At 47.9% G+C, this 23600-nt stretch overlaps 1 protein-coding gene across 1 annotated transcript; it reads left to right on the forward strand.

Annotated features, from left to right (window-relative positions):
* Positions 1–598: 598 nt before the first annotated feature.
* On the forward strand, positions 599–22973 carry LOC120833158 (fibroblast growth factor receptor-like 1). The gene is made up of 7 exons (XM_040200038.2): positions 599–1308; positions 1875–1969; positions 14751–15023; positions 20038–20124; positions 20275–20559; positions 21208–21561; positions 21660–22973. Exons 2-7 carry the CDS (start codon positions 1906–1908, stop codon positions 22112–22114), a joined length of 1518 nt encoding a protein of 505 aa, XP_040055972.1. The 5' UTR covers positions 599–1308; positions 1875–1905; the 3' UTR covers positions 22115–22973.
* Positions 22974–23600: the final 627 nt, after the last annotated feature.

Genomic DNA, 23600 nt, shown 5'->3' on the forward strand with positions numbered 1-23600 from the left:
TTTACAACAATCATTCTCTCACATGACAAACATTTTATATGACCATTGGTACAGTTGGATGTTATTTTCCAAAGGTTCTAAACTCAATAGTGTAGATTTTAAACTTCACTTTCATCGGTTGCATACATATGTGAACTTTGACCTGCATTTAACCCATCCTAAGCATTTTAGAAGCGTTGGGCTACTGTGAATCAAAGATTTGTTACCAAATGTGTCAATGCAGTCTGAAGGTTTTAGGCCTTTACTGGACATGCAAGGGTCTGTGCTATTCACCGTACTCCAGGCTAAAAGCCAGGACCTCTGCCTCTTGTTCTTCAAATTATGTTTAGTACCCATCTTCGTTAAAGTGCACCATACAGGACAAAACCGGGTGAAAAGATGATCTATTGAACCACCCCAATAGTTCAGCACTGGATGAGAGGCTACAGTAGAAGACCTACTCGTTGCCAACGTTCACTATGAGTGAAACAAGTGAACTGGTGTTGTGGAAGCTCTCGAGCTTCAATGGGACCACTAGGTGGCAGCACTGGTCCAGGCCACCGTGTTCAAACGGTGCGCATCGATTGGCCAAAGTACAGAGATGCATTACTCAACCACGTTTTATTTGTTTTACCCCTTAAAGAAAGTGTTGTATGCCAGACGTGGTTTCAGTATGAATATTAAAGCTTCTCGAGTCATTGCTTTAATTAAAATTATATTTGAGTCTGACGTCCAGCAGTGACTTAACAACTTTTTCTTGGATCATTTCTTCCTCCTTTTTTTAATCTCACACAAGATATCAGCAGCAGTAACCTTCCTTTTTGCGGAGATATTTGTGTCGTATCCCCCTCCTTTAACTGTCCACAGACGTTATTCGTTTTTCTCCCACGTTACGAGCTCCGCGCGGTTCCCGGTGGCGGCTCGTTGACGAGGAGGGTCGCGTGGCCGAGCGGTGAAGAGTTAACCACGTGTCCGGCCCTGCGCGCGCTCTGATTGGTCCGCAGCGCTGCGACGGACTACGAGTCTCCGCTCGGTGCGCTGCCGAGGAGTCGCTTGGGCGGACGAAGCAGACCGCGCACGCCGAGGACACTGCCATTACTTTAAAATATGAATGTATATTAGTTTTTTTTTCTTCTGTGTTGTGATTTATGGAAGCGTCCGGTTTTATTCCGCCTTTGAATCCGCTGTTTTAGTCCGGATTAAAGCCCGCGCTGTTGGCCAGAAGAGTCGACCTACACTTTTGATTCATGGGCTCAGCGCGGACTTGGGGTTGAAAACGTCTCCGTCAAGCGGCTGACACGGAATTGACTTCATTCATTTAACATCCAGGTACGCTATTGACACATTTCTTCCCCACTTTTCTTTTTAAAAAATGTTCCCGCTTATTTGCATGTTACCTGAGCTTCCAGTCGGTTATATTTTATTATGAGCAAAGATGTGCTAAATATAACTAAGTTATTAGGAACCGTTAACTCGGTCCTTTAACCATTTAAACGACACACAAAGGGAATAAAACGACCAGAGGACCAGATCTTCTCCCACTTAAGAGGATCCCAATGTAAATATTGATATTACAATTAGTTCATTTGGAGTTCATTTTAGACATTAAATGTACTTTCAGTCTAGTTAGGTAATAATGATCAAAAGCTCTTTCATAGTGCTCATTTCCAGGTAACCACTGAGGTAAACACACAAACCTTTTCCTGCCAGAAAAAAAGTATTTAGCCACATAAATATATTAATGTTATAACTGGTTCAATCGTTGACATTATTTTTGTCTATTCTAATGTTATATTTCATTTAAGAAAGTATTTAAGCCAATTTGCAACAATGGAAAATGCTAATAGCAAATGTTTTATGCATATAGCCTGAGTTGGTGATCATGTGTTTCTCAGATTTCGGGCCGTGAAGCTGCCTCTGGACAGTATGGGCGCCCTGAAGATCGTGCTGTTGATCTTTGAGGCCGTTTTACTCACTGACTGCGCGAGAGGTAAGAGTTGTTTCACAAACGTTCCTTCTCTCCACCTAATAATGCGTGTTTCAAACCTGGAGGTAACACAAGACTCTTGGCTCATTATAACTCTAGTTGACTCGCCGGTTTCATGTGAGCGTGAAGAAAGTCTCAGTCGACTTTTAACTTTTTCACACCGAGAAGTAAGAGACGGAAAACTAAGAACTCCCCCCCAAAAAAATCTCTAAACACGGCCCAAAATCAACACCGGGCAGGGGAATGAGGGAGGGCAAGCCAACCCCTACCTCCAGTTTGTGTGTGTTTCAACACAGCCGAGTGTGTGTGTGTGTGTGCGCACATTCACTGCAGCTAAACCAAACAAACATCATCCATCAGCTTCCCAGGGTGAAAGAACACAAGTCAGTGTGAGAGTCCAGCTCTCCCGCCGCGGGCCAGCCGACTGACTCACATCGATGTGTGTGTGTGTGTGTGTGTGTGTGTGTGTGTGTCTGAGTCTGACCCGGAGAGTAGGAGACCTCAGTCAAACCACATTTGGCTGCGCTGTTTATGATGCCAATGTCAATAACTTCCCCTCACACAGGACAACTTACACTGAGGTTATCAACAGGTCATGAATAAGCTGTCAATAGGATTTCTATGATTTCACCCATCGTCTCTGGCTACTGGACCTCGTCTGATGCAATCCAGCAGCGTGAGTCAAACGCTGAGGCAAAACTTCCCTTTAACGAGAGAACTCTAAAGAGCCAGACACCGGCAAAACAAGCCCGCTCTGTTCCGCTCGCTTTTCTCTCCGGCTCGGCATGGAAGGGAAATCAACGGGCGTCTGATCGGTGAAGTACCTGTGTGTGGCTATCGGGGCTCGGGGCAGGAGGGGCAGGAGGGGGTTTGGGCGACGGTTGAGAAGGGGAGATTAAATCTGTGAGTCTGCGGACAATGCTTTATTCACCGCGTGGCAGCCGGGCCCCCCGCGGCACGACTAAACCAAAAGTAAACAAGGCGCCGAGGCTAAATAAGATCAGACGGGTCAGTTCTAATTACAGATCAACAGAGTGAGGAGGAGAAAGAACAAAGAACAAAAGTCCATGGTGAAGAGAGCAGATCCAATTGTGTATATAATGGCAAAAGGAAACATGGCCGGTTCCTCGTGGTTTCTGCATTCTAAGAAGTTGCAGATGCACGGAACCCACAGACACACCAGCGGAGGTGTAGTTGGCAGGGAGGTGATTATGAAAGATGCTTGACTATCTGCGAGAGTAGCAGCGATACAGTGAGTTCTGTGTTTTACAGTCCAAATACGACTGTGAAGTGCAGTCGATCCATGCTGTTACATTATGGCTAAGGACAGAAATACTTCCTGTGAAATTGTACGATGACATATTTGACAAATGTAAATGACATTTTACAGGAATTTTGTGTAAAACAATAAAAACACACTGGTAGTGTGGCTCCGGGGCTGTTATCTACACATTTTAAGCAGCACTGGAGACAGTACATACGGGTGACCGATTCTAAGCCTGTTGCTGTCAGTCATCAGGCGACATCTGACCCCGACCCCCTGCCCACACACACACACACACACACACACACACACGCAGACCCTCCCTCTCGCCACTGCTACGACTTTGCGACTGGCCAAGCAAGAATTATTTCTTAAGACCCCCTTAGGAACTCCACACACTTCCTCCATCCCGACGCCTTCTTTCCTCCCCCTCTGGTGCTCTGCCACCCCCCGGCAGCTGGAGGAGGTGCTCGGTGATGTGTCCCAGCAGAGCCTCTAATGTGGTGACAGGGCCGGGGACCACTGGGCTCCACTCACTGTGGAATGCAGCAGCCCGGGACATACGGATCTGCAGAAATGCACCCTGGGAGAAACGGAGAGAGGCACCAGGTGTCCGCGTTATGCACGTGGACTAGTTAACCATGAACACACACACACATCGAGTGGTACGCGTTTCATGCCTTTTCAATTGGAAACAGGCAGCAAATACAGTCGTGGCTTTTTATTGTGCGTTTATGTGACTTTGCTTTATTTCCTATTTTCTAAACCACACACGTGTTCGATTCACCTCTGGAGCCGCCCCGGGAAGCTCAGAGCTCGCAAACTGCGTTGCAACCTCGTTGGAAAATGGGCATTTTATAGCGGAGTTACATCATGGTTTCATAACAAGAAGGCACTATGAGATAAGTTGTATGCCAAGGGCTTTCAAAATCACGAGGCTATTTGGCTCCCCGACCGTTTTCCATTTCCTTTAACCGTAATGAGGCTGGTTTCTCAGTAACCAAATGCCCCAAAGTCTAAATAGCTCCTGAATAGTAAGAAGATGCACCAGTGGTCTCCTGGCTCCAGGGCCAACTGGTTAGACTTGTGGTATGTTTTCATTTTTATTCACAACCCTTGCCCAGCCAGCACTTTAATGCCCCATTGAGGTATTAGAACAGTTTGAGTGGCGTTTTGCTTTTCAGCCCCCGCGGTCGACCTTCGGGGAAACACCTCGAGTCTTTTACTCGTTCATCTCCTCGCCTCCGGTTTTCTGTTCTACCAACCAGCCGCTGCCTGGTTTCTGCCTCCCTGTCTTGACACATGGCTCCTTTCTTTTTTTCCCTGTGTCTCTTTGCGTTCCCACCCATTTATTACCAGTGGGAAGTCGAAGGAAGTAAGTTAAGTTAACGTGCTGTCGTTAAAACAAGGCATGAGCTGACCTTTACTCTCACCCAGCTTTTCTCAGCACCATACTCCCCCCCCTCCCTCCCTATTTACTGAGTCTGGGTCCATTTGTGGAGAACAATGGATGGATTATTATGTGCAGCGGCCCCCCTGGTTGGCCAGAGCAGTAATAATTCATTTTAAACACTCCTCGTCCCTGTGGACCGGACTTGTTTGGGCTCTATGAGAACTCGCGGCGCAGGCGAGGGAGCCTTTTTAGGTGGGCGCTGCCATTTAGAGGTGTGTGTGAAGAAGTTACGAGTGCATCTGAGTATATGTGTGTGTTGTATTAAGCAGGCTGAAATTACCCTGCGAAAAAGTCCTGATTAGACATCCAAGGAGCACGGGGGCCAATTTGGAAAACCTCAGAGGTACCAACGGCTTTTCCCGCTTTTTCCACCTGTTTTTTTTTTTTTCTTCCTCCTCTGAACCAGGTGGAACTAATATTCCTGCCTCTCCGATCCCTCCGTTTCCATCACGGAAACAATGCTGGCAGCATTCCGGCAATCGGGGTTCCCGATCTATCAGCGTACGCCGCTGGCCCCGTCGGTCCGGGAGGAAACGTTGAGCGGAATGTGTCGGACTTCACCCCTCCGAGGGGACATAAAGGAAAGGGCTGTAGCTGTGATAAGTAGTCATAATGGAGGTCAGTTGGTGTTTACGTTAGCAGGGGTCCTATAATCCCCGCCAGCAACACTCCCCTCATTGACTGACTTTAATGGCCACTTCAATTAGCATTCATGTGATACTTCAACAGGCCATTGTTGTCATTTTCAGCTGTATGCTAATGCTTTACTGCTCAAGAGGAGAATTTTTTTTGTCTGGTATTAGGAAACCCCCCCCCCCCCCCCAAAAAAAAGGTCCCGTTGACTCGTACAAAGGTTTGTGTGTGTAAACAATGCTCATTAGTCTGTTTGGCCGTTCTGCTCTGGCAGCGTTTTAAGACCACACACACGCACGCAGACTCTTCCTGCTGGCTGAATGGTTTTGGGCTCAGTTAAAAAGAATTCCTTTTTCTCCCGTTAACCTTCCCAAAACCCACGGAGCTGCTCACAAAGTGCAGGCGGAGGTGCCCGGTTGTCCCCATTTAGATGATAATCAACCTTTAGCTCCCCCCGTGGTCTGACTTGTAGGATTTACCCCGCGGTATGAATAACAGATTGTTAATTGACGGCTGTTTGGCGTTAAAATAAGCATCATACCGGACACTGTTTAGACTCCGTGTTCAAACGGTGCGGGTGCGGGTGGGGGGGGGACTGAGTGACTGGGAGTGAGGCCCGCCCCGCAGGACCTCTACATGTGACCTTACAATAACATTTTCAGCTCCACAGTGGGAAATGTTTGTCTTGCGCAACCCCTCTGTCTAAGCCTCCATCATTTCTCCAGTCCCGCTATGTTTCTTTTTCCTTTTCTTTTTTTTTTTTTGAGGAGGCCACTTGTGGAGAGAGAGGCCGGTCTCGTCCTCCATGCCTTCCTTCCCCCCTCACCCTCACACCACTTTGTGCTCCACTTCTGTTCACTTGTAGATTCATTATTTGGACCATGAAAGTGCCTGCAGCTGCAGGCAGATGGTGCAGAAACCTAACCTTTTTTTTCAGCTTTTCTATCTTCTGCATGCTTTTAACAAAAAACACCGTAACATATCTATACTGTATTCATGTGATGGTGGCCTTGAGATCTTGCTTTGACGGAGCAGGTTTGGAAAAGTTCAATACTTGTCCCATGGAGTTTGGTGAATCAAAGTCTGATTTTAAACAGCAGAGCTATTATCCGCCACATCTTACTGTATGTGCTTGTCTGCTGTCTTGCCACAGCCTGCTTGCCTCTCGCCTCTTATCAGAACACCAGATCAGGAAGTGCCTGTTGTACATAACTTGATGATGAGCATTCAGACCTTCTTCTTTTTTTCCCCCCTCTGTGCCATCAAGTCTTTTATTGTTCTCCCTCTGCTCGGGGGGTTTGGAAAGCAGTTTTGTGTTTGTCGTCTTTATGATCCAACATATATTTCATCCAGAGGTTTATGAATTTTTTCTCTGCTCTGTTCTGTCCTCCCTCTGGAGTTTTTTTTTTATCACAAGTCACTTGTTCTGATAAACTCTTACACACACACACACACACAAACACACACTCAAACACACACACACGATAGTGCACTTTGTTCGATAGTGCACTTTATTTTTTAATATTTTTTAACTTTTTAAATATTTTTAATTTCTAACTTTAACTTTATTCTCTTATTTTATACTAACTCAAAGCCTTATCCCACTAACCCATTGCATTATCATTTCATTTTACTTTATTTTATTACTTGTGCACTGCTGTCTTCTTGTCTATTGTTTCTACTGTCACGCACCAACCGCCAAGACAAATTCCTTGTATGTTTGACATATTTTGGCAATAAATGTTTCCTGATTCCTGATTCCTGACACACACACACACACACACACACACACACACACGGCTACTCTGCAATTAAAAGGTTGATTGAATGTTATGGTGGCAACAGCAATGGCTGGATGAGCGTGAAGAAAGCCGAGTCAGGGGGACGTCTGGGATAACGAGCTCTGAATGAACACACACACACACACACACACACACACACACACACACCCGGACCCTCCTTCCAGTTCCTGCCATCCTCCCCTCTTCGATCCCCCTCTTTCAGTTCACCTCGGATGAGCTTCAATGAGACCCCACATGGCTTTGTGGCTTTTTCACTTCCACTTTGTTTTTTCGTTAGTGATTCTTTTGAGTGACCTCGGGAATTCTCCCCCCGCATTGTCCGCATTGATTGTGTTTCATAAAGAGTCTGGTCCGGGCATTTGAATGTCACACTCCCGTCAAAATAGCAGTTTTCATGGCGATCTCTCTTGACACTGGAGGTGAGACAAGGGGGCCTTGACTTTGTGATTCAGGGGACTTTTGGTAATAAACGGAAAAATACAGTATGTCCCCGCTTTGACTTGAAAAGTGGAATGGGACAAGGGAGGGAAAAATCATTTCGGGAGCAAGGAGTATAATCTGTCCGGTTTTATAGCAGTGCTACTGCTATCCCAGACTGGAATTCTGCACCATGCAGTGAAACTGATTAGATTTCCTCATGTACGGGGGAGACTGGGCCTTCCATCAGCCCCCAGCCTGAATGTACTTGGACTTGAAGGCTTGGCACACGGGGGCACGGCCCCATTCATACACTAGTTCTGTGTCAAGAAACATTAGCTGAACTGACTCTTCTTTTTGTTTCATTTTAGCCACGCTAGCGCTAAAACGTCGATGCTGAGTCCCATCAGTTTATTCTGACCATCTGTTTCTGTGCGTTTGGTGGACGGCCTCCATAGCTGATTGTGTACAGAGACAGAGACCGACCGGGGGGGCAGACGTGTAGGTGAGAGGGACAGAGGGCAGTGACCTTTGGAGGGCCGAGTAGTACAGTGAATCTGGGGAAGCACTGAACAAATTGTCACTTTGAAAGGGCGAGTACCACATCGTAATGACAGGCTCAACGGCTCCACGGTGACAGATTGATTTCTAACAATATTCCCAGATTGGCGAGGGGCCCCATTGCTGTCAGTGAGAGCTTTTCCAGTTCCTCCCAACCCGTCCGTCTGTCTCGCCTTGCCCCCCCCACCGCCCGTCCTTTCCCCCGCCGTGTCTCGTCTCCACCGCCTTTTTTATTTCCCTCGCCCTCGCCCTCCCTTCCCCGCTGTGTTCTGAATCGCTCCATTCTGCCGCCCCCCCCTCCCGAACACTCCTGCTACACCGCAGTCTGTCAATGGCCCCGCTCCTGAAAAGGCCTTGTTGACAAAGGCGCCGGTGTAAAGCGCTTCCCGGTGTCATGGAGATCGGCGGACCCTCGGACCGTGCGCTGGAGTTGGGTTTCCATGCCGAGGGGCTCCAGGCTCGGAGCCTAAACAGGTGCTCGCTGGTACCGCGCTGCATACTGTAGAGAGAGGGGTCGGTGTGTGAGTGTGTCATGTGGCCGAGGCTCAGCCCGGGTCAGGGAGTGGGGTGTGAGATTGTTGGGATTCCTGGTTACTGCCGCCTTGGCCCACCTAATCCCCCCCCATGCCTCCCCCATGCAACCCTCCTCTCCTCGTGTGTGTTAAAGCAGGCCTCTGCTCTCTGCCACCCTCATCCGTCCGCTGCTTTATCCCTCACCCTCCTCCCTCTGTCCCTCCGTCTCCGTCTGTCACTCTTTCTGCAAAGTTCTCTGCCTTCCCAGCGTCCCTCCTGCTGCCTCTTCGCTGATAAGCCTAATGGAGTGAGATAAAGCGGCTGAGTGCCGCTAGCCGCTCTTTAGGACCAGCGAATTACTGGCTTATTTTGCGGGGACAATGCACACCAATCGACAGTGGTGCTGTGAGTTCCATCTGCTGTCCCTGGCAGATGTTTTTAAGGCCGCCTAAAATAAAAAAAAGAATTGGAAACTTCTTATTGTTGGTTGATTTGAACAGGTACGCACTAAGCTATTGGTATTCTAGTGTTGATACTTGAAAGTAGCAGTACCATGTATCAGAAGATTCCTAAAAGGTAATATTATTAATACAACCCAAGACGGTGACCACTCTCATAAGCCGACTCTCTGTACGTTAAACAAAATGGAAAAGCAGGCTATGAACTATTCCACTCCAAAAACATCATATGAAAGGCCTCCATTAATCCAGGTTAAAGACTTTCCATACGAACTCCTGACTTTTCCACCCTTGTGAAAGTATGGAAATCTATCTGGTGCCTTTTGGGAAATCCTGAATGAAAAGACCTTTTCATATAATAAGGTTGGATCATTTCTTTAATAGAGGATTTCTCGCAGGAAGTTGTTAACATTGTCGGTAAGTCACCTGGACACTTACAGTATGTGTCTAGTCCGTTTAACTTAGTAAGCAATGACCTAAACAATAACAACGTGCACTAGGTATGAAGCATTTGCTTTTTCCCTGAAGTTAAATCTTTTATGTCATAAAATTGTTTTTTAAATCCGTGAGCGCAGTTTGTCTAGAAACAAACCAATGTGTGATTTATTTTGGGTGGCGCTGCAGATGACGGTAACAAGCAGTCTACAAAGACACACACACACACACACACACACACACACTGCTTTTGTCCAACAGAGGCAGCTGGAACCGGGAGAAGGCGGTCAAGTTTAATGAAATATAGCAGCTCCGAGTTCAAAGGCTCCACAGTAGGGCCCGTTAAGGGAAGGCCGCGTGATGGAGATGTTTCCAGAAGCTTTGTGACGCTGGAGTAGTTTCTCTTGTTTGTTCTTTTGATGAAGGGGGGGGGGGGGTGAGCGAGGCCGAGGGGGGGCGGGGGGGGGGGGGGGGGGGGGGGGGGCAGCCTGTTGTTCACCTTCCATTAGTGAAGGAAGCAGATTCCCTGCAAACAAGCGGATCGACTGGAGCATCTCTTCCTCTTTACCTCTTCCTTTAAATTCCGCCCCCCTCCTGCAGTTTCTCCCGTCCCCTCATGTCACCCAATCGCTCCTCCTGTACCATTCCCACCGCCGGCGCGGGTCGCCATTCAGCCCCACGTCAGATGGTGCCGAAGAAAGAGCCCTTTCTTCCCCCCCGCCGGTCTTACCCTGCTCTTATCTATTGATTGGAAAGCCGAGAGGGGGAAACAGCCGGTATTGATTACCAACGCCGGGTGAAGCTGCTGGGCAGGACGTCTGGAGGGGTAAGAAAAGACGCCATTCTTCACCCTTGGCTGCCCCCGCCGCTGTCAGAACAGCCTCCACCGCCGGCGCTCCACGTACCCGGTCCCCTCTCGTCCCGTCACCGCCGCCGCCCCTTCCTCCCCTCCATCCTCGCCTCGCCTCACCTCCTTTCTTGATTTGCCAAGGTGGCTCTCCCCCTGCTTCCTTTCACTCTCGCTGGTTTGTGCCGATTCGTATCTCGCCTGTGAAATGTATAGCCGAGCGCCGCGGCGGCCTCTGAACAGAAGCTCTGGCCTTTCACACACTTCCCGAGCCGTGGAGTCTGCCTCACCTTCCCCCCTTTTTCCCCTCGACCCCTGCAGTCTCAAGTGGGTTTTTTTCACCTTTGTGTAGCTTTTTTGGTGCATTTCCTTCGACCTCCCTGCCGCGTTCCTTGAACTTGACATTATTTTTCCGTTTTGCCTTTTGTTGCGTGTGTTTTATGTGCTCCTGAGGTCTTAAGCGTAATGGAGTATTTCCCTGGAAGCACAGGCTCCATTAAACGTCCTCTTGTGTTTAGAGGTCTGTCTGTTCTCGTACGGTCTGCTGAGCTAACACAGTGCTGCTGAGTAGGAGGACGCATTCTCCCGCTTCTATCTGCCGCTCCGCCTCGTACCCTTTTATGTAAATACTGCATATTGAGTAAATAATCACCACAGTCAGCCAACGTGCAAAAGCCTTTTGATGCACGAGTCATTTTTGCATTTGGCTTGAGATTAAGGAGCAAATCCCTTTTTTTATTTGAAGATGTTCAGTGTGTTGTTTGAACACCGTTGGGCGGACGGCGTTGCGTGCAGCATCAGGTTGATCTCACTGCAGCTGGTTGAGTTCCAGGTGTTTGCTGTTGGATCGGCTGTCAGCAGCCACGCCAACCCTTTTATTGACATGATTGCGATGACTAGAAAGCCCAAAGGACTTTGTATTGGATGAAAAATGCATGTACACATCATTACAAATCCACAGGTGTTTTGTACAAAAGAAAAGAAATGAGGGGGGAGATGCCAGCACATCTGTACATTTCTCAAGACTGGCCGCCTTTTGTAGTCTGTTTTTTTATTTTTATTTCCCTTCATGGAGGCCCGCACATCTGATCAACAGATCATTAACCCGCTTACAAGATTTTGTAAAATGACTATATTTAGTCTGAATCACAAGAAGGCCTCCTATTGAATGTGCCCCTTTCTCTTAAAATAATCCATCACCAAATTGAGCAAAGAAAAACAGAGCTAATTCTGAGAGTCGCCAGGCCTCCTCCTCCTCTTCCTGTGCTATGAAAGATCCCATTCACACATGGCGCTCGGCTATAATAAGGACCGCTGTACATACGGGAAAGCCCATATGGTCGCAAGCATTATTTTTTATTTTTTTACAGAGCAGCTAACGATTTTAACAATTTGAGCAAAGTGTTCTCAAAACGCTTCACCGGTTCGTCGTGAATTGTGTCGATTCCCGTTCGTCACGGCCTCGCCAGCGGAACGTAATGCTCAGTTCATCAACCACGAGGCCGCATCAAAGGACGGAAGTAAAAACAGCAGAGAAAATTGCAGCTATGTTTCAATAAAGCAGATAAGGCCAAACATTTCTTACAGAGGGCCTCTGTGTGGTAGTTTTCCGAGCTTTCAACTCCAAGGTTAAAAGAATCTGTCCTTGAGACGGAGGAGGAGGAGGAGGAGAGTTACTCTTGAAGAAAGGATGGTGGTCGGGCACACAACACCAATACACATTAAGTTATTCAGACAACGTCCTTGATTTCTGCACCTCTACGTGCCTTGTTTTTAAAAGGACTTCAAAGGTTTTTGGGAGAGCGGAGATGTAGGGAGGAAATAATTTGTTGCACATTCCGTGCACTTAAAGCACCATTCCTGTTTTCCTGGAGACGTGCTGAGTAACCCTAAGTTCAAGAGCACATAGAGCGTTATTACAATCAGACAAGTAGTTGTTGCAACATTTTTTTTGCTTTTTAAAAAGATTTTACCCGAAGAGTTTGCTATATCCAACAGGAAGCTATTTGATCATGTAAAAAAAAAAAGACATTTAAAGACGTATCCCTGCTACAAGGCAGGGGTGGAGTGTACAGTAAGTGACCACTGTCCTGAAAACAACACTGCAAACAGGTTTTGAAGTGCACCGTGTTTTATTTTTGCATATGGAAAAAGAGATTTCAGAAGTTTCCGCGTCTCTTTCCACTTTCTCAACCAGAAAGGAAATGTCCCTCTAGTTATCAGAGGTCTTAGTTTGACAGAAGCAGAGCCAATGCTGGGTTAATGTGTTATGACATCTTGCTTCAGCTAAAACCTTCGACATGAATCAGGCCTCTTCAGTCCCCTCCGTTAATCCACGAGGAGAACCGAGGAGCTTGCGGGACCACAAGTCGGAAGAGATAACTGAAGTATATTTGTTCAGGTTTTGCCACACTGTTTTCACAAGGCGATTCAGTGTTTCTCGATCAAATCGGTCCGAATGAGCTCCAGCAGCCCCGGGCCAACGCTGTGACCTTTCCGAGTTTTCCTGAAGCAGAGTCTGTACAGTCAGGAGCTGAACAGGGAGCAGCTCTGTTCTGTTCTCCTGGTAGCAGAGGAGCCAGATATGCGCCAGCTGACAACAACCAACAAAAAAAACAAAAAACGGAGGTTGGCGTTTTCTTCGCAGACATAAACAATGACACTTCCAATTTCCTGTGCATGCTGTGTACCAGGAAAGGCCGTCCACACACAGAGGAAGTGCGAGTTTGTGTTTGTGCGTTCATGCGTGGTTGAAAAAACACATAGAAACAAAAGAGGTAGAAGGTTTTCATCGTTTTTTACGCACACTTAAGTGTCACTTTTTTCCTGCTTTGGTTTCGGTCGTTTTTTTTTCAGCAGAATCGCTCACCAGTGCAGAAGTCCAGATGTTGTGCCTACATCCTAGAAACACATTTGTCTGCCATGGGATGGATAAAACAGCCAGATGGAGTTACCTGTGTCCCCCTCCCCCACTGGTGCCCCATCGTATAATGATCTTCTTGTTTACCATATGTGTGAAATGCACCAGAGGTATGTGTGTGTGTGTGTGTGTGTGTGTGAGCATGTGTGTATACGTGTTGGGAGAGGCCATGTGTACCTACCCTCCCCTTTTGTTTTTACTGCTACCAGACCGGCCATTTGTTCTGAAGCATAGACTCAGAACAAATGTGTGCTTTTTTTTTTTTTTGAGGGCTTTTGCATCTTGCAGCGGTTTGGGTTTGGTTGCATTTTCTTTCCCCTTTCACGCCTCCAATCTCCAGTTTCTCTTGTGTCCAGTCAGTAATTTAGGGTTTGTTTGGGGTTTTTTTTTTGGTCGGGGGGTTAGTTGTAAGCTGTGCGAGCAGCGGCGCAGGCCTCCTAACACCGTCACAGGGTGTTTCGGCCCGCTCCACTTCACCAGATCTGAGGGAGCAGACCTGAGCCAATTAGGAGCAGAGAGAACAGGCTGCTGTCAGTCTCACTGTTACCCCCCCCCCACCCACCCCACCCTCCCAACCCCCCTCGGTCCCCCCACCCACCATCGCTTTGATCTCCTGCACGCAAAACCAGAGCCAGAGCACTTTACCCTCTGTGCGCAGGCCGTGTACGGCTGGACTCGCCCAATTACTACAATTTTGTTTCAACATTTCTGGGTAATCAGACAAAAAGATGACAAATTACCTCTGTCTCATTTTATCTGCACACAGCACATAGCGCTTTTTAGCCTTTGGTCAGGGAAGTCAGGATACTTTATTTCATTTGCTCATTCCGATACACCACTACTCTGTCCAAGCTTGACACTAGCGTGACACTTTGCTAATACACCCATTCGATTTTGTGATATTCTTTTTAATTGTTGGAAATGAAGGAATCTCCTCTCAGACCTAAAAAAAACCCCCTAAAACGTACAATGACAGCCTTCTGCTCAGTTGGGCTTTTATCTTGAAATGTTTTTGTTCAAACAGTTTGGGCTCATGTTCCCACCGCATTGTTTTACCTGCCACTTAATAGGTGAGGTTTGCTTCCACCAGTCTTCATGTTGCTTTTCAACTCCAGAACAACTACTGAATAGAGCTTCTGGAAACTGGAAAGATCACAGTTTCTTCAGAAATAGCTGTGCTTGTTTTTTTTCCTGTAGATTTCTGCGAATTGTACTTATTACGTATCATATCAAGAAAAATTACCCATTGACACACTTAGGGTATATGCAAGTTGACTTGCATTGTTGGAAAGAGTCATGGTCACAGACAGATAAAGAAAATAGGAAATTACTGGAATACTTTAGTTTTAATTCGGCACTATGATCTTAAAAGATGTGGCACACCATCTAAAAATATTCACAGGACACATAAACAGCTTCGTAAACTCACAAAGATTAAAATGAGTTTTCTTCACCATTTTTTGTGTTTTGTGTATCCTCAGGACCTCCGAGGGTGTCTGAAAAGGTCGCTCACAGACAGATGGCCCGGCTCGGGAGCGCCATCAAGCTGCCGTGTCCAGTGGACGGGGACCCTCCCCCCCTCATCATGTGGACCAAAGACGGGCGCAACATCCATAGCGGCTGGATCCGTTTCCGTATCCTCCGCATGGGCCTGAAGATCAAGGAGGTGGAGGCGGATGACACGGGGACCTACATCTGCAAAGCCACCAACGGCTTCGGCAGCGTCAACATCAACTTCACCCTCATTGTCATCGGTGGGTGCACATGTATCACATTAGGGAGCTCCGCAGGTCCCTGAGATGAGATCATCTCGGGTTGTAAAATGTCTCACTCTTGTTAAAAGTTCAAGCTGCATTCAGCATCTATAAAACACAAAGTCACCTGTCTGATAACTGAAACCAGAGGCGATGGCCTGTGAGTCACACTCCGGATCTGAGCGATTGGGCCGCGTCGTGTTTTTAAGCCATTTCTTGTAACCCAGCGGTCAAAAATCTCCCAACGGTTTAAAAGTTAAAAGACGGCATCGCTCGCAGAGGTCGAGCTCTCGAACGAGTGGATTTATGGAGGTTTAGTGGTAGATCCTCTCGTCCATTGTACGTGTTACAGCCCCTTCCCCGCCCTGCCCAAAGTCAACAGCGGCATGGGATATTGTTTCATACTACTTCATCCTCTGTGACTCATTGGGTCTCAAGCTCTTCCTTTTCCTCAGGCTACACTCTGGGGAGGCCGGAGATCTGCGGCTCCGCAGTGAGACGCGCGGTCGGTGTTACAGCGTCGGTTTGTCTTCAGACTTCGACGCGGCTCTTCGGTGGGGCCCGGAGGATTTAGCCACAGTTTGACCCCAGTGTGTTGCTCGCTTGTGCGCGTGCATACAGTGCATTTTCTTCTGCTCCGGAGCGGAGCGTGATGAATGAGCGGAGTGGAGCGTGAAGGCTGTGTTTAGTCTAATTACTCTAAGATGCCTAATTAGGGCCAGAGTCTGTGTGCTCTCTCTCTCTCTCTCTTCACTCAAGAGGATCTGCAGCCTGGTATTGTGACAGCCAGGCTTCGGAAGAAGAGCCGCAATCAGGCCGATGTGGAAAAACGCAGAACGGTGCTTTCGCTGGTACGGCACGCTCGCGAGTTGGGAATAGTCCGGACCATAGTTTATTTTGGGGTCCCCCTCTCACGAGTTGCACGAGTTGCCGGCGAGTTCAAAGAGAGGGTGTCTGCTGATTGTGCCGAAATGAAAGGTTGGAGACGAAGGCCTGGTGCCAGCTATAATGTTCAGGTTCATACTACAGTCGAGCTATAAAGTATCAAAGAGACACGGCTGTCTGTCTCTACGTTGCACTTAAAAGGCATTCTGAGTTTTTATATACGCTAAACACATCTTTGTGAGGCACATTCAGAATCCATCACGTGAAGGATAACAACCAACATGTCATTTCATGGTTTATTTTAAGGCTCTGTAGATTGAACACTGTCAACATCATGCAATTGGACTTGATCGAGTAGTTCTGTTTGAAGTTTTTCCACAGCAGAAAGAAAATGTGGACGGGACCGGAGCCAAAATGAATAGAAATAGAAAAAGTAACGTCACTTTTGAGTTGCAAGATTTGGCACCAATGCAAGAGGAGGATAACGTAGAAAATAAATTGACAAACAAACTACAAAAAGCAAGGAATATTTGATTATGCTCATTGTTGAAAATATAAAGTTTTAGGTATGTGAGGTAAAATAACAAGGCAAGATACAAAAAGTGAACTAAGTAGAATTAGCAGATAAAAATGAAGTGCTAATAGAAAAAGATTGTTCCAACGGTTCCCATAAAGCGCCAAGACTTACATTTTTTACATTTTTCAAATAAATACTTCACATGCACATGGTAGTTGTTTTTGGATTAGATATTGATTTAAAGCATGAGAGGTGGAATGATTCGATGAATTAAAGCTTACACACACACACACACACACACACACACACACACACACACACATCGGCCAGTTAATCTCTGTGATGGATAGAATTTTTTTCCTGCGGTGTCTTTGTGTGACGGATGATTTGTCTGGTTTGGCTTCTGCTGCAGAACGACTGAGTGAGAATGAAGACGTCAGTGATGACAGTTTAAGACTGATAAAGCTGGAATGGAATGGTTCAACCTGACTGCGCGTGTTGCTCCGTTATTACGTTAGGAAAAAATACCGTTGGAAGAACAATCGTACGTCTTTCTCTGAGGCACATTTCCATGAGATTTTTATCAGTGTTTTTGCCGTTCATGGAGTTACCTAGAGACTTTCTGGCTGGACTTTTAACCCCGATCTAGTTTGTTCCTTTTCCTGTTTGTCCTCTGGTGGTGGAGAGAGTGCATGACGGACACTAACCGCTCTGCAACTCTCAACAACCCTCCTCCTGCCCCCCTGTCCATCATCCCGTAAGGCGATGCGTTTGTTTTTATACATAGTTGCTCCATCGGTGCTGCATTGCATTCTGGGTGCCTTTTTCGCTCCAAAGAATAGAGGGCCGCGGCGTTGAGCTACTTCCAGGTTTGAACTCTAACTCAGTGGGACCAAATTGTTTGCAATTATCTTGAGCAACAGTTTCCATTAACGTTGAATCACCTAATTGTAAACCATTTGCCTTTAGTTTCAGGCAGTTAAATGTAGTGACCTGCTAAGAGGCCCATTGTCTTGAGAGGAGAGAAATTACCTGATTAAAATACTGCAAATGAAGGGTAACTCCCGGCTTAGCTCCACGTATCCATCATGTCAGTTTATTATTGCTTTTGGACAAAAAGCAAGAGAAGCAACAGCAGTGGGTCATAGTTGCCGGTCAGGGGAGATGCTGGCAGCTGCTCAAGTTCAAGGCCCAACACCAAGAGCATCACTTTTTAAAAACACCGCAGCCTGGGACCCAGCAGAGAAGCCAAGCAGAAGAAAGAAAGCGAGAAAGACCGCAAAGCCTTGTGACCGAGAGAGTGAGGGGTTTTGAAAGGGTGAGGGTGTAAGGAGGAGGAGGAGGAGGAGGCGGCGGAGGAGGCGGAGGCGGGGGCTCCACTTCAGCTGGAGAGATATTCCTCCTCCCATCTGCCAGCGGACAGCCTGTCCTCCCTTGAGCTATCTGAAGAATCTGGTCAGTCAGTGCAACATGGCGCCTCCTCAATCCCTCCAGCTGGCTGTTTGGGCCCTGTTTGGGGTGGTCTCTTGACAACTGCCCCCCTCCCCCCCATCACCTCCCAGGTCCCCCACCAGGACAGACTGGTGCATGCAGCAAACGTTCCATCCTCAGCCGCTCGGTCTACAGCGGGCTTCTTCGTAGTATTAACGGGGGGTTGTCATATTAACATCCACAGCGTCAGATTTTAATGTTTGTGTCACAACAGATAGTATATTATTGGGGGTGATACGGGGGTCCGCGCTTCTCATTTTTTCTACTCGGACGGGTTTTCCGTTTCCGTCCCTCTCCGGAGACGTCGTCAAGCCGACCGTCGGACACGCTGGCCCGTGGGTGAGCGGTCACGCGTGGTAGCTGTTTGGAGATCTCCTCAGTGCGATGCAAGGCTACCGCGCTTAACTTTCCCTGGATATCACAATGTCCCCATCTAACATCTGGAGCCCATTGCGACCTCAAACCAATGGGCCTTTTCCTGCGATTCAGCTGGCACAGGAGGCCCGCAGGGAGGGTGTACAGTGACCGGTTTCCTGTGCCTGGGTTTGTGAATGAAGTGGGGGGGATGGCGTCAGACCCCAAACGCTGTAGCGAGATCATGAATGGATTTAAGTTGTACGGTAACAATGGTGATTGCATTTGAAATGCGCTTGAATCGCGGCTCTGATTGAATTTCCCGCTGCGCACGGAACCTTTGATTTCATGCCGGGCGCAAAGCATTATGGTTTTGTTTCATAACTTGAAACAACTGCAGCACTTACTCACGAAGGGGCCTTTCAGTCACTCCTCATCCATCAATTATTTTATTTTTAAATCTTCTAAAAATAACAATCGAATGACAGAGCTACCTCGCCCTCGTCTGCAATTGTGGTGAGGGGATATTGCGTTGAGACAATAGTGGATAGGGAAAGCTTTAAGAGGACAGACGTATAAAAAGCGCCATTGTTCCCTAGAATCGCCTAAAAGTAGAGAGGAAATAGATTCCGAAAAAAAAGAAGTCAAAAAGAAAACCCCGGCAGCGTTGTGTTTGGATTGGGAGGTTCAGGAACCGGGAGGAATGTGCAGAGCCCAAGTGAGCAACAGAGAAATATTTCTTCGAGTGGAGGCTGTTTTTTAACTGGAATGGGTTATTATAGTTGGCCAGTTAAACCCCTTTCAAATAGCCATGACATCATGGCTGGGCTTGGTGCTGCAGGGGACAAACAAAGGAGGGTTTGTACCCAGAGAACCCGAGAGAGCTCTGAGGGTTTGGGGGGCTCGGAGGGAGGCAGAACGAGGTGGAGGGGGGGGTTAGAAGTCACATCTGGCCTCTTTACCTGACCCAATCAAACCGTGAGAGGGAATTAAGTGTGCCAAATCGCATCTAGAAGAATCCAACTTGAGGCTGCACTGAGCTCAGAAGCAAAGACAAAAAAGGTACAAACGGTAGAGAACTGGAGCAAAAGTAACGACGACTTATCTAATGTGAAATGACAGCGCAGTAGTATCCCATCAAACCATTTAACAGCAGCCCCTTCAATAATCATCTGCCTAATGTCACTTCGTTACAGACCAAAATCCTGTGAGGAACCCGATCCGCTGTGTTCATTCATCAACGCTTAACTTGAAAAGTTAGAAGCTTCACAAGCCGTCGATTAGGTTTCACTCATTATATTTCCTCTAAGCCCCCGTCTTAGCCGCGCTGCATGATGTCAGCCAATGACATAAACTCCACAGCTGTCTCCTGGAACTGGGCACATGAAAAGTGATCACATTACCACCAAATGCTGCAGAGTTTGACCCGAGCGAGCACCCTGCTCAGTGGAGCCAATCTATAAATGATAACCGTACCCGTGTGGAGCCAAGAACACTTTGCCGGGCCTGTTTGGGGTTGTGTTGCGGCCGCGGCAGTGGCTGCTGCGGTGACACGGTTGACGGTAACCAACACGGGAGACTTGAAAAGTATCAGTATATCTACAACACCACAGTGTGCTCTTCCAAAAAACAGAATACATGAATATGAAAATGAATAAATAGCATAGTAGTTTCATTCTTGATATTGAAGTCAATGCATAAAGCGTTTCTTTGCTGCCAGATTGAATCTTTTTCGGCTGTTGAGCATCTCTCGTCCCGTGTTAACAGATGACTCGGGTGCTGATAAAACTGGAGCCGGGGCGGCGGATGGAGCGGAGTCCGACTCGACCACCGTTGGCTCGTCGGATATATTCGGTAAGCGACCTGTTGGCGTGCCAGAGTTTCGGCACGTTCGATCCAGTTCCCTACGAATCGCATCCGATCCGACTGTCGCCAACCGTGTTTTGCACCCCACTGTCAAGTCAAGTGACGAGTTCGATGTTCCGCCCCCGCGTCCCCTTGCAGTGCGCCCGCGCTTCACCCAGCCAGCCAAGATGAGAAAACGGGTGATAGCTCGTCCCGTCGGCAGCTCGGTGCGGCTCAAATGCACGGCCGGCGGGAACCCTCGGCCGGACATCGTCTGGCTGAAGGACGACAGGCCGCTGACGGAGAAGGAGGTCGGCGAGGGCCGTCAGAAGAAGTGGACCCTGAGCCTGAAGGGCCTGACGCCAGAGCACAGCGGCAGATACACCTGCAAAGTCTCTAATCGCGCCGGGGAAATCAACGCGACGTATAAAGTTGAGGTCATACGTGAGTATCCCGCCGAGAGGTGATTCACTTAAACGGTGACTGATGTTCCTTTTTCGGCGGATTCATTTTTGTGATCTGTTTTGTACTGTTGCTGAGGGGAAAAATAACCCTTAAAGAAACCTCTGTGATCTACCTACGGCGTGCGTCTGATTGCGATCAGCAGGCTCATATCATTGATGCATGGACGAATGTGCTCGTGTAATCATCTATATGGGAAACATATTGAGGAAGCAGGCTTGAGACTGAGGGCCTTGTGCCATGGTGTTTGCACAGGAGGGGGGGAGGTGTGTGTGTGTGTGTGGGGGGGGGGGGGTTCCACCCAATCTGGACCTGTTTAAAGCCCAGCTGTCTGCCAGACCCCCCCCCCCCCCCCCCCCCCCATGAGAAATGTGTGCTGTACAACCAGGAGCAAAGAAAGCGAGGAAACTAATCACACATACTTCTTGTGTTACATGTGGTAACCCTCCCTCTCTGTCAATTACAACTTCTAAGCCTGTGGCTAATAACGGTATGGACGAGTAAGACCTCTTCTACCCGCAGAAGTGCTGTCATGTAAAAGAAAATATATATATGTATATATGTGTGTGTGTGTGTGTGTGTGTGTGTGTGTTTGTGTCTTGATATTTTGTCCTCTGCTCGCCCATGCAGAGAGGACAAACTCCAGACCCGTCCTGACCGGCACTCACCCGGTCAACACGACGGTGGACTACGGGGGCACCACGTCGTTTCAGTGCAAAGTGCGGAGCGACGTTAAGCCCGTCATTCAGTGGCTGAAGCGCGTGGAGCCTGAAGAGGAGAGCCGCTACAACTCCACCATCGAGGTGGGAGACCACCGCTTCATGGTGCTGCCCATGGGGGAGGTGTGGTCGCGGCCCGACGGCTCCTACCTCAACAAGCTGCTCATCACGCGCGCCAAGGAGGACGACGGCGGCATGTACATCTGCCTGGGCGCCAACACCATGGGCTACAGCTTCCGCAGCGCCTTCCTCACGGTGCTGCCAGGTAACGTGGTGTTCCAAGTGCACGACTCGCGGACACACTGGCCTCAAAACCTGTTTTGATTTTTTTGATTTTTCTCCGTCGAACCTCTTCTTTTCCAGACACAAAGCCTCCCATGACGCCCGTGTTCTCGCCGACCTCCAGCGCCCTCCCCTGGCCCGTCATCATCGGCATCCCTGCTGGAATAGTGTTCATCTTTGGCACGGTGCTGTTGTGGTTTTGCCAGAGCAGAAAGCACTGCCCCCCTCCCGGTGCTCCGGGGGCGGCTGCCGCCCAGGTACTGCAGAGCTCCCACCGGCTGCCGTATCGAGAGCGGGACAAGGGTGTCGCGGCGGCGGCGGCGTCCTCCAGCTCATCCAGCCCGGACAGAGACTGCATGAGCTCCTTGAACTATGAGGAGTACCTGGCACAGCAGCACCACCACCTCCTCACGCAGGGAGGGCCGACCATCCCCCCTAAAATCTACCCCAAAATCTACAGTGACATTCACACGCACACCCACTCCCACGTGGACGGGAAAGTACATCAGCATCAACACATTCATTTTCAGTGTTAGTCCCAGTATCCCCCTACGAACTCGTCCAGTATCCCAGAGGGACAATGAGCTCTGGACTCAGGAGCATCCCATGAACATCATTCCCCCGGCTCTCCGTAAAGATTGTTTGGAGAGTGTGCATGAAGAAAAACGGCCAGTGATACACACCTTGTTTTTAACAGCCAAACTTCCATAATCGGTGCTTCTTTTTTTTTTTTGTCAGATTCTCACACCACTAAAATACATTCATCCTTGTTGTGCACTTAATACGAAAAAAGAGAAGGACATTGTTGTGTTTAATCAAAGCTATTCAAGCTGAAAGGTTTATTTTTCCCCACTTGAGGTGCAGCTGAAAATGGAGGGGAAGGTTTTACCTTTCACTTATTCAGCTGTCGGAGCGCAGGGGCTCCGTATGTTCTGCCCGGTAATGAGGACAAAAATGGTCCACAAGATTTACAAAAGGGCAGCTTTGGTGCCCTACTCAGGTTGTCTTTGTTGAAGATGCATATTGTTTGGAACGCTGACCACTATCCTTTTCCTGTCTCCATCCCTCACCGTTGTTCTCTGGTGTAAGAGTAGACCAGTGGGTTATTACAGCTCTTTTAGTGGCATGGAAACCTTGCCTGAGAATCTAAAAGGGATGGAATTGCATTTCCATGTTAACTGAATTGGTCTTTTTCATCATTTTAACTTCATGCAGGCAATAGCATGTTGAGGACGCCACCTTATCCAACCAGTTTATAAAGCTGTAGTCATTTATAATCAAATTGATTCTTGGATATTTAATTTATTTTGCTAAAAGTATGTATCAAAATGTTATTTTTCAGAGGAGTTTTACACATCTATGTAATGGTATTAAAGTATACTGTTGTGATTAGTACATTGAGTTTTTGTCATTCAGTTTAATCACATTTATGCAATTGGTACCTGGACAATCTTGTTTAATTTAAATGACCTGAAACTAGTTAGTCACCAGCCAGATGAAAAAAAAAAAAAGCAACAATCCTAAATTCAGAGGCGGTTATCTGTCCAAAAAGATAACAGCAGAGTGGCTTTCAGTCAGCTTTCTTTTGAGCGAGCTGAAGTGTCCGCTGAGGGATGAATAACTGAAGAAACAAGAGCAGTCTCAGTGCTTTTTAGATGAGTGACGGCCCCTGCAAGACTACACCAAGTGACCAGCATCGCCTCCCATTTAAGTGACTCCGCCCCCCTCCCTGCGGTCCGCACGACCACCACCACCTCATTCAACTCCAATCTAGGTAGGGTTTCCTTTCACCAGTTAGGAGGTGCATTGTCCTGCCTGTGGGAGTGATGTGAGCGGGCCCGGTGATGGTTTAGAGAAGGGGAGCATTGTACCAGGTAAGCATTACAGGAAAGGGATGAGCTTTGGCTCCAGACGGATGAGGGGGGGCGGGGGGTTGAATTTGATAGCTTTGTGTGTTTGAAATAAGTACGCAGAGAACATCACATTGTCAATATCACAAAGTAACACGACTTCCATATTCGT

The sequence above is a fragment of the Gasterosteus aculeatus genome, chromosome 15 (genome assembly GCF_964276395.1).
Source record: "Gasterosteus aculeatus chromosome 15, fGasAcu3.hap1.1, whole genome shotgun sequence".
Taxonomy (NCBI): domain Eukaryota; kingdom Metazoa; phylum Chordata; class Actinopteri; order Perciformes; family Gasterosteidae; genus Gasterosteus; species Gasterosteus aculeatus.